This window comes from Malurus melanocephalus, unplaced genomic scaffold, assembly GCF_030028575.1.
Source record: "Malurus melanocephalus ecotype Western Australia unplaced genomic scaffold, MMel_1.1 scaffold_73, whole genome shotgun sequence".
In the NCBI taxonomy this organism is placed as follows: Eukaryota; Metazoa; Chordata; class Aves; order Passeriformes; family Maluridae; genus Malurus; species Malurus melanocephalus.
Window position 1 is genome coordinate 1,301,255 of NW_026623305.1, and position 10,058 is coordinate 1,311,312.

General features: G+C 38.3%; 1 protein-coding gene across 1 annotated transcript in view; it reads left to right on the forward strand.

Annotated features, from left to right (window-relative positions):
* The window catches only part of COL4A3 (collagen type IV alpha 3 chain), a 55,639-nt gene that overhangs the window by 19,808 nt on the left and 25,773 nt on the right, over nt 1-10,058 (forward strand). Inside the window, exons 13-26 of the mRNA XM_057366858.1 lie at nt 453-488; nt 602-643; nt 2,037-2,114; nt 3,496-3,558; nt 3,814-3,870; nt 4,244-4,288; nt 5,696-5,749; nt 6,133-6,174; nt 6,812-6,899; nt 7,258-7,293; nt 7,606-7,770; nt 7,974-8,066; nt 8,800-8,895; nt 9,242-9,312. Of these exons, the coding sequence (XP_057222841.1) occupies nt 453-488; nt 602-643; nt 2,037-2,114; nt 3,496-3,558; nt 3,814-3,870; nt 4,244-4,288; nt 5,696-5,749; nt 6,133-6,174; nt 6,812-6,899; nt 7,258-7,293; nt 7,606-7,770; nt 7,974-8,066; nt 8,800-8,895; nt 9,242-9,312 (966 nt within the window). The remainder of the gene's footprint in view (nt 1-452; nt 489-601; nt 644-2,036; nt 2,115-3,495; nt 3,559-3,813; nt 3,871-4,243; nt 4,289-5,695; nt 5,750-6,132; nt 6,175-6,811; nt 6,900-7,257; nt 7,294-7,605; nt 7,771-7,973; nt 8,067-8,799; nt 8,896-9,241; nt 9,313-10,058) is intronic.

Here is a 10,058-nt window from a genome sequence, read left to right on the forward strand (position 1 = left end):
ATTTTCTCTAAACCCTTTGGAATTACACAGATACAAGTACTTTACTCTCCCAGATTTATTTGAGGTCTAGACACAGGTGTATGTAAAAACTRTGTTTTTCTGCACACATCTGTTTTTGTTTCTGTTTCTTTTGATTATTTTTATGCACAATAATTTCTGTATTTTCAGAACTATCCTTGTCCCATGTAAGCATAAATTTTCATTTTCAAATGACTACCCATGAATTCACTTTAAATACTAATATGTAAATAATTGAGAAATGCATACGTTTGCAACTAGACTGTGTAAACAGTCTGTCACCGAGGGGTGGGAACTGCAGTAGTAAAGGTGGAAGAAAGAGTAAAAATAGTGATATAAATTCTGTGAAAGTTTGGTACTTCAAAACACCTATATCAGAGCAAAAGATTATAATATTTTTRGCTAAGGATTATTTTTATTTCCTTTTTTTATAGGGCATGCCAGGGAAAGCAGGACCTCCTGGACCTAAGGTAGTCTCAGATTGGTAATAAAAAGGAAACTTTTGTAATCTRTAACATAAATTATATACATGTTGTAGGTGCTTGTAAAATAGAAAAAATAACATGTGGGGATTTTTTTTCAGGGTCTTATGGGACTGAAAGTAATAGGAGCCAAAGGAAGAAAGGTAATTTCAGTAGAAGCTTTAAACATTTTCTAAGTTTTGTTTCTCTTTCTTGCATTTTCTGATATGCTATGGTGAAATGTTTGGCAAAGTAAGTACTGTGAAATATGAATTTTTAGTTTATGTGAGGGTGTCTTTTGTTGAGAAATGAAAACATGGCAATGCTGTCTAAGGTTAAAATGTTTTCGTATAAGAGCCAATGATATAAACTTCTAGATAGAAGGTTAGACACAACAGAAGCCAGTAGTTTATGTTTGCCAACACATAGCATTAAATTAATATATTTAATTTGTGTGGTGCTCCTAAATGCTTACCTAAGCAGATAAACAGTGGTAAATATATACCATTTGTAGTCTCACAATTTCTGCCTAATGTGTTTTCAGTGTAAGGCCCTGTGATACTGGAAATCTCCCAGGTTTTGAATAAAAATTGGATGACTTGTCATTCATGTTCTTRCTTTGTATTCCATGTAATAGACATTAAGCCAGGAATTACTACAAATGCCCACATTGTCTCTCAGCACCTCAGCCTGCAGTTGGAGGACCTGTGTAGTCAATCTGAATATCCTTGCAAGAAATTGGGGCATATCACAGTTATGCTAATTAACCTTCACAGATGCAACTGKGGTTGGTTTAAACTTTGTAACTAGCACCAGGAATGTGCTAGAACTTTCCTGGAAAAAAGTTTGTCTATAGATCTAATTCATTAGCAGTAGCTCAGGTGATCATGGAACATCTTACTTCCTTATGAAAGAGTAGCACATTCTTTGCTGTTATGCTGCAAATTCATGCCAAAACATTCCACTGGCTTAAAATCAGTGAAAATTGTGGATATTGTTTTGTTGAGCTCCATAGGAAAGAACATGTTGTGGACTTGCCCTGTTTTGAAATATTTTTAGTGAAAAAGTGCACTTCAGTACTAGTGTTGTCAGTGAAGGACATGTGAAAGCTTGTTTGACTCTTAGCACTGTGATTCTGTATCTCCCTGGAATACCCAGACCGCACTTTGGAGGATTTCACTAAAGACAGTTAATGTAATTTGTTGACATAATTGAATTGAAAGAAAAATTGTAATCAAATAGGTATTTTAATTGATTTAGAGTTAAACTACTTATGTAACTTATAAACAAATAGAATTAAAAATCTAAATTATTTCTAGATACTTTAGCAGAAATCAGCATATACATTTTTATATTTATCAGCTAGTGGTAGGTTAAATCTCCCATATACCTTTTAAACTGGAATATAAATGGCAAGCAAAGGGAAATGTTAACAGGATTAAYGGCTGAGTATAATGACAGAAGAATTTTCAGGATGTCAAAGTACAGCAGCAGTAATTTGAAATAATAAAAACACAYTGCTTGTAATTTGCTCTATTTTTCTTTTTTTCTTTCAAGGGTGACACTGGATTAACTGGACCCCCTGGACCCCCAGGAACTGTTATTGTGACATTAAGTGGACCAGACAACATGACGGTAGTAAAAYTGTTAAAAATCATGTTCAGATAAGCCTGACTAGGTTTCTCTTTGAGGGGACATTTTTATCTTCACTGCTCTGATAACATTTTCTTTTACCCATCCTAACATTTTTCAGACGTGTTTAATTAGATTGTAAGCTCTCTTAGAGTGTCTGTAGAGCCAGCTTGGCTGAAGTCTGTGTGCTCACATGTACATGTGCACAGTGCCAGTGCAATGCTTCTTGCTTACAGTACCCACCTGCTGTCAGTGTCAGAGTATGTGAAGGGTAAATCACTTCTGCTTCACCAAATCAATGTGGATTTTCTGAATGGCTATCAAAGCCACAGCTGTGCTGACCTCTTGGCCTTGTCACTGAGAATGTCAGACTGAGTTTCACAAAGGCTTGCAATATGTTCATGTACATTTTATAGTTTTCTCTTTGCTTTTACTGAAACATGAATAATTATGGAAAGTGTTGGCAAGATAATACATATGGAAGAAAGGAAATAATTTCATTCAGCTTTCATTTTAAGTATTGTTTTTTGAATTAAAATTCTTGCATTGTGTCCTTATATAGAGATTAAACAGTAGTAGTGGATACAACTTTAAGTATTCATGTATTAACAGGATTAGTCTTTAATGTGTTCTTCACTCTATTTTTCTTATTTAATTTGCAACTAATCTATGGAGTGATCCTAACTGCCTCTCCATTATGTGCTATAATAAAAATTGAATTTTGCATCAAGACTATATTGAGGAGGGAGGAGAAAGATCATAGAAACAAGATTCAGCTGTCCCTGCTTAAATCAAATATGGACCACCTGGAGCACACCAGTCACAGCTGTGGTGGTTTATCATGAGAGACTAGCAAGGTTTAAAAACCCCTCAAAAGGCCTTGTGTAAATTGTTTGGAGCGTTAGTCTAGCCAGGTAATGATTCTCTATAAAATTGTCTTTGCAGTGACCTTAAGGTGTGGTCCAATGGTGCTACAYAGTAGGGTAATCTATTCTTGCACCCTCAGAGGTGAGGATGGCATAGGTAGGCACTGCACTTTCATTTTGGMAGTTACAATAGCTCTAGTAAAGCCACTGAAGTTTATTTGATGTTTTGGCTTCTTTCTTGTTGCAATTTGTGGGGATATTTACTGCAGTTTGTTGCATGCAATCACAGGTAGATTGTTTTGACCTTGCTACATTCTGAAATGGGCAGAAAGTTTCTTTTTCAAACGTCACAGACGTAGGCAGGAGCACTGATACAAAGTTTATGTATTCTAATCACTTGAGTAGAACATCACTGTTCAAAGAATCATGTTGGTGATGAGGATTTCCTATTTGGAAAAATGGACTGTCATAGTGAGCAGAGRAAAATCCACAGTAAATTCTTATTTTCTGTGTAACAGGACTTGAAAGGAGAAAAAGGAGACAAAGGATCAAGAGGACTCCCGGGGCCAATGGGGTTTACAGTAAGTTAGCAGAAGTAAATCCCTTAAATCCAGGTGTTCAGCCAGCATCACCTAGTAAATGCTACCCTTTACAGCCCAGTATATACTCTCATTATTTCAGCCTTTAATGACAAGAGTAGAATTAATGAATAGAATAAAATACTTATTAATAGCATGGCAACTGTTTTATTTAAGATAAAAAATTATAAAATACATATTTAATTTAGAAAATCTGAGTTTCAAAATATGAGTATCATCAGTGTGGTTTTGTTACAGGGTCCAGTTGGTGATTCTCAAAGTGAAAAGGGTGACCRAGGAGAACCAGGAGCAGAGGTATGTGCAAACAATTGAATACACCTGTTAGTCCTTTATGAAAAACAGTTTTAAACTAGTGTTGCTGTCCAGTTTTTGTCTTGCTGCTACTCAGACCAAATCTTCTTAGATTCAAAAGCTYTTTCCTGCAGTAAACTAGACAAGAGCTGGAAGTTATGTGACTGTGCTGAGGATTGTTCTTTTTTCAGCTGGATGGTGCTATAACAATGATGTTAGAGAGCAACTTGATTGTTATTTCTATTATTCCTATACATAATGAAAAGTTCAATTTGAGTTACTAAAGTTCTAATGTGCTCAGTGTCTAGTTGCTATGTTCTTTGAATGCAGTCTCCCTGCTTTTTAACAGATTTTATTTTACATTTTTGCTTTGTAGGGGAAACCTGGAAAAGAAGGTGCCCCAGGACCACCTGGCTTACCGGTAATGAAGGAAGCCTTCTAAATGTTTTCTATGTACTAGTCATCTGTTTATGACCATTTTATCTTCCTGTCACAGCTTTTCTCATTGCAGAATGTGTTTGAAAATGTTGATTTGCATACAGTGCAAATATTTCCTTCACACAGCTGTCCTGGGAGCATGCCTTGTCCTCGTAGACTTATGCACAGGAGAGACTCAGTTCACAGATGTTGCTTCTCTGTAAAATAAAAAGACCTGTTGTTTGCTGGTTTCTAAGTAGTTTGAGACACCCTCTAAGATAAGCAGAATTAATTCTACTGARTTTTATTCTGGTTAGTCGCATTGAAATTTTTACAAAAGTTATACCTTCCTTTGACATAAATTGAGAAGAAAAATGAATAATTTTTGGTCATTAGAATCAAAGATACATTGTTTTTCAGAGAAAAGTTATTGTCAGGGTCATGGCTGTCTTGACCTGAAACAAGATGACGGATAGCTATTAAACGGTCATTTTGTTAAAATATAGTTCTTAAAATACACCATTTCGAAGCGAAATTGCCTTCTTTGTGTACCAATTTAAAAGTTAAAGATGTTTAAATTTGTTTGAAATGATGTTTGAAATACCATGGTCAATTGGTTAAATGTCAGYTCTTTTTACTTCATCCMCTTTTTAACAACAACATTAGAGYCACGGTGACCTTATAAATATCTTACCAAAATTCTTACTGCCAGAATRGCCCATTCCATGTGTATCTTACTATAACATCACTTTTGTCATGCTAAAATGACCTTCACAGGCAGTCTAAACRCATTCCAGTGTGACAAAGAACACTGAATGACAAACCACAAAACTCTACTGCTTCAACTAACAAAAAGATAGGCAAAGATATATCATTATTCTGTACCCATTTCAGCTTTATTCACTACCAGTGCGTTCAAGTGCATAAGCCTCCAAGAAGTCTCTCTCCCTTGCATGTATTTCCTTGCAGAAAGGCTGCAGAAAGTTTGGACTGTTTCCCTTCCTGGTGTTGATGACACTGCTTGAGATCACCGCCATGCCACAGACTGAGCAAGTTATGGGGGAGGATGTTGAATGGCATAGTCTCACAGTGTGTTCAGYTTCTCCTCTTCAGAAATAGTTTGCAGAGGGAGAAACAGATCAGAGACTCCTACACTTGTGCCATGCAGAGCATCTCTCTTGGGAATGTTGGAGTGTGCTGTAATAAAGGCAGGTTTGGATGGGACACTTGCAGCTTTTCCTACAGATGGGGAGCTGTMCCTTAAACTGGGTATTTCACTGCATTTTCTTCCCCTAAGCAAGTTGCATTCATTTTGCCATCACCATGAGAGATGAAAGCTTTGCATTTTAGGCCTTACTGATGTCAGTGCTAAAAGATTTATCCTCATGAAATTGTGTACTGTCACCTGCAGGGACAAAAGGGTGAACAGGGCAAGCCAGGACTGGCTGGAAGACAAGGAGCTAAGGTATTGTCTGATTGTTATATTAATGCTTTTAAGGATGAGGATAAGGTATGTTGGGGGGGTTATTATATGATTTTATTTATTTCCATGCATACAATACATTTTATTTGACCGAAGTGATGACAAGGATATTATGGAATAGGGAATGGATCAGCTGAAACAAACCATGTGTGGAACTGGTGTCCATCTATCTCTGCAGATGAGTTCCTGTAGTTTTTTTGGGTATGTGGCTGAATAGTTGTGTAAGGAGCAGAGGGTAGTGAAGGACTGMCCAGGAGCAGAAGTTCCTGTTTAATGTTTTGAGCAATGTACTGAAGTAACAGTRGGTAAATGTCATTTCATATATTGTTTTTAATAACCAAACCTATCTCTGTCCTCTGATGAAGGGGATGAAAGGAAATACTGGTCCACCTGGAGCCCGTGGTCGAGTAAGTGTAATGTATCTTCATATATTGTTTTCCTAAACCATTACAAGAAGTGTAATCTAAAGTGTCTGCATGAGGCAATAATGGATGTCCTGTGATGCTTTCATCAGGCATGSCTTTTGTAAAGCCATGGTTAGACCGCACTCGGATGCAGCAATTTTGACAGGAAATTGGACTTTCAAAGAATAGCTACCAAAAAAATCACAGGAGTTAGTATTTAAACCAATTTATAACCACTTCCAGAACAGGTGGCATTGATTTTAAAATCCTAAGAAAACTTTTAACGAAAGCATGAATAGCTRTGAGTACTATTTCACTATCTAGTCATGCTGTCTCCCTCGTGGCTTTCCTGAAGACTTCATGTGCACCTGATRGAAACCTTCTGCCTAAATTCTTCAGAAGAAATCGCTTAGTAAAAAGCTGAAATGTTTGTGATATTGACAGAGCACTAAAAAAACCCTGCTTCTAATTGCAATTATAATTTCATTTCTGGTTGCTTGTAATTAGTAAGGTCTTGTTTCAGAGCATCAAAATTACGAGTAAGATCAAAACGTTGCTTTAATCAAATGTTCAGYGTGAGGTACTGTGCTTTGCTCTTCATTCTTGCAACTCTTTCTTTTCTCACCCTCTTTCCCTTGAGACGGAGTATTATGATTATGTGGCTGGTGAAAAAGGRGATGAAGGACCCCCCGGACCTCCAGGACCAAAAGGTCAACGTGGCATGCCTGGTGAGTGGGACACGAAAATGACAATTTTGTATTAGGAACAGTCCAGTCAAAGGGCTTATTGCTCACTACATTTTGAACAACTTTCTTCTGCATTTACAAGAATATTTCCTAAACTCTCATCAAATTGCAAAGTTGGAATGTGTCCTGAGACTTTGATGTATAGTATTATTTCCCCTTAAAAATAATCAGCCGCATAGTCATGCAATATTTACATGCCCACTCAGGCAAAACCAAGTTCTTATTTTAATTTTTAAGCTTGAAATGCAAAAGATCCAAGTTTGAATTCAATAGTATTGAATAGTGATTTTGCAGAGTATAGAGTGGTTTAACTCAAATTCTTAATATATTGTATTTTCAGGGCCACAGGGTCCTCCTGGAGCTGCTGGTAGGCCAGGTATGTGCAGTGATCCAGTACCAATAATAAAATGCATTGTTCTTCCTATCTGTTACACTGAACTACCTTTGTCAAATATCTCTATGTGGCAAAAAAATTGTTACCCAAGAGTTTTGATGGGTCAAGTACTTARGTTAAAGATAATTTTTAAATGTCTGTAGATTCTCACTGTGATTATTTAAAATATTTCAAGAAAAAAATCTTTTGGCGTGGACTTGGTGTGTCAATTATTCTATTGAGTACTTACTTTGCTTTGAAATAGATTCCATTTCTTCTTTAATTCTGTTTTTGTATTTTTTCCCCTTTGGTTAGGTGTGTCAAGACCTGGTCTGAGAGGTCCCCCAGGATTTCCTGGGCCAAAAGGAACAAAGGGCGAGAAAGGACAAACTGGCTTGTGTATTGTAGGCCCTCCAGGACTGCCTGGTATTRCTGGCAGGCCTGGTTCTGTTGGATTACCAGGTCCTCCAGGAGAACCAGGTACTTGTAGTTGCAGGTGTTTTGGATTTTTCTAGGTTGCTCTCTCTTTTAAATGGATTGTAGAATGTCTCCAGTTGGAAGTGATCCGTAATGATCGGAATACTGTCTCTAGCTCATCCCTGTGACTTTTCTCTCTCTTAGCAAGTTGAGGATTGCCTGAATAATCTGCTGGTGTAATGGTGCCATGCTCATTTCATTCACAGGTAGAGTAACATTTGGAACAAGCCTACCAGGSCTTCCTGGAGAGCCAGGGTGTATAGGACCTCCGGGACCTCCAGGAGATACTGGCATGAAAGGTCAGTTTCAGAAAACTATCACACAGAAATATGAGGTACAATCCAGTCATCTTAATGGATCCTCATTAKATTTATTTTAAATTTAATTTACCTCTAAAGTAGTTTGCTGAGTTTAGAGTTTTAAGAACATTGACTAGGGATAGCAAGATGTCTTCCTCCCCTTACATCAATTAAAAGGGCAGAGGCGGGGSCAGTGCTGCGCACCAGTTGTGCAGAACTGCAGCCGGGTGTAGATCTTCACTAGAACAGTTATTTCAGATTGGTAGGGCTTTGTGCTCTCCTGTTGTGATGTTCATGCTACAGTTGGTCTCTGAAAGAAGCTGCAACTTTCACCCACAGGAGCTGCTGAATCTCTTTGCCCTTTGCTTGTCTTTAGAATGACCCTGACTGTTACAGAGCCCAGTTAGTTTGGAGAACATGTTCTTTTCTTCTTTTGAGAGAATTTGGCTTATCAGTAGAGTGACTGTGTCCAAATTGTTTGCTAAAACTTGACTTGAAAGACTCAAGAGATTTAAACCAAGTGCTTTTGCCCTTTCAGTAAATATAGTCAGTTCTGATTCACTGTCTGACCACAGGTAATTAGTATTGTGTTGAAAGTGAWCTTCCAACAAAATTAAGCCCATGATTCTACTGCTCTGGCCAAAATGTGTCAGCTATAACAAACTATGTAGCACATTAGTTGAGCTTGAATATTACTTGCCATGGAACAACTAATGATTTCTTTTTGTTCYAGGTGATGATGCTCCTGTGTGTACTGATTGCAGCTATATTCCGGGAATACCTGGTCTTCCTGGTTCTCCTGGGCCTCGTGGTCAGGATGGCATGCCTGGTAAATTATCTTGTTGTTCCTAACAGGGTAGGAGGAGCGCAAATGATTTTGCTTTTAGGATGAGAATCAGGTGTGGGCATGTCTGCAGACCTTGAGCTAGCCCTGAGGTTGTGGTGAGTGTGAGAGCCTGGTGCAAGCTCCCTCTGCTGATATGAGCACAAGCCCTAAAAGATCTGAACTCATACTGTTGATAGGCTTAGGTGCAGCCTGAGGCCAGATCAGTCTATGATGATGTAGTCAATGTAACAAGCAGAACCACTGAATGCTGGGTGCAGTTATTGGAGCTTGTCAAAATCCATGTYTTTGTTTTCATTTTTCTTTACAGGACATGCTGTTTCTTTTGCAGGTAGTGAAGGAGCAACAGGTCCAAAAGGTTCTCCGGGTTCTCCAGGAGCACCAGGGTTCCCAGGGACTCAAGTAAGAATTTGGTTTTTCAGATTAATGTTCATGTCCCACAAGAATTATTTCAGAGAAATCTCATGGCTGGTGTTATATGCAGTGTCAGAGTGGGTGATCTCAACAGGTTTTTTCCTGCAGTAATGAATGTGTCTGTATGGGAGGCAAGGCAGAGAATGTGATGTATGGCTGGCATAGCTTTACATTAGTCTGGTTGGCTCAGTACAGCGAGTTAGCCCAGGAAGTAAGGCAGGTAAATACCTGTGTGGTTAACCACAACTGTGTTTCATGGTGGTGAGACTGCTCATTCTGTCTGTTATAAGTAGGCTGTAGTTACCTTCTGTCCCTCTCTGTAATTCTATAATTGTGGCTATAAAACATGTATAGAGTTTTCTGTGCTGTGATCTTTGCCAGACTTCTTCCTTCTCTTGTTTCCAGCATGCTCGGGAGTTGGCTAAAGCCCCTGCTTCTCATAATACCCTCTTCAYGGGTGCAAAGGACAGTCTCTCTTGGGAAATGTTATGAAGTGGGGARGGCTGCCACCTGCTGCCACACACGTGCCATTTGGTTATTCTAATTTGTGCCTGTAGTAATAATTACTTATGGGAAAGTACGGCCAGTGCTATCCAATAAAAAAGTCATGCACAAGTATTTGTTGTAGTTGCTGKGCAGATGCAGAATGAGTCTGCTAACAGGCTTTTCTAAGAGCTCTTCAAGAGTTCATGAGCCCCCAAGAGTTCATGAGCCTAAGATCACTAGAGTCCAAT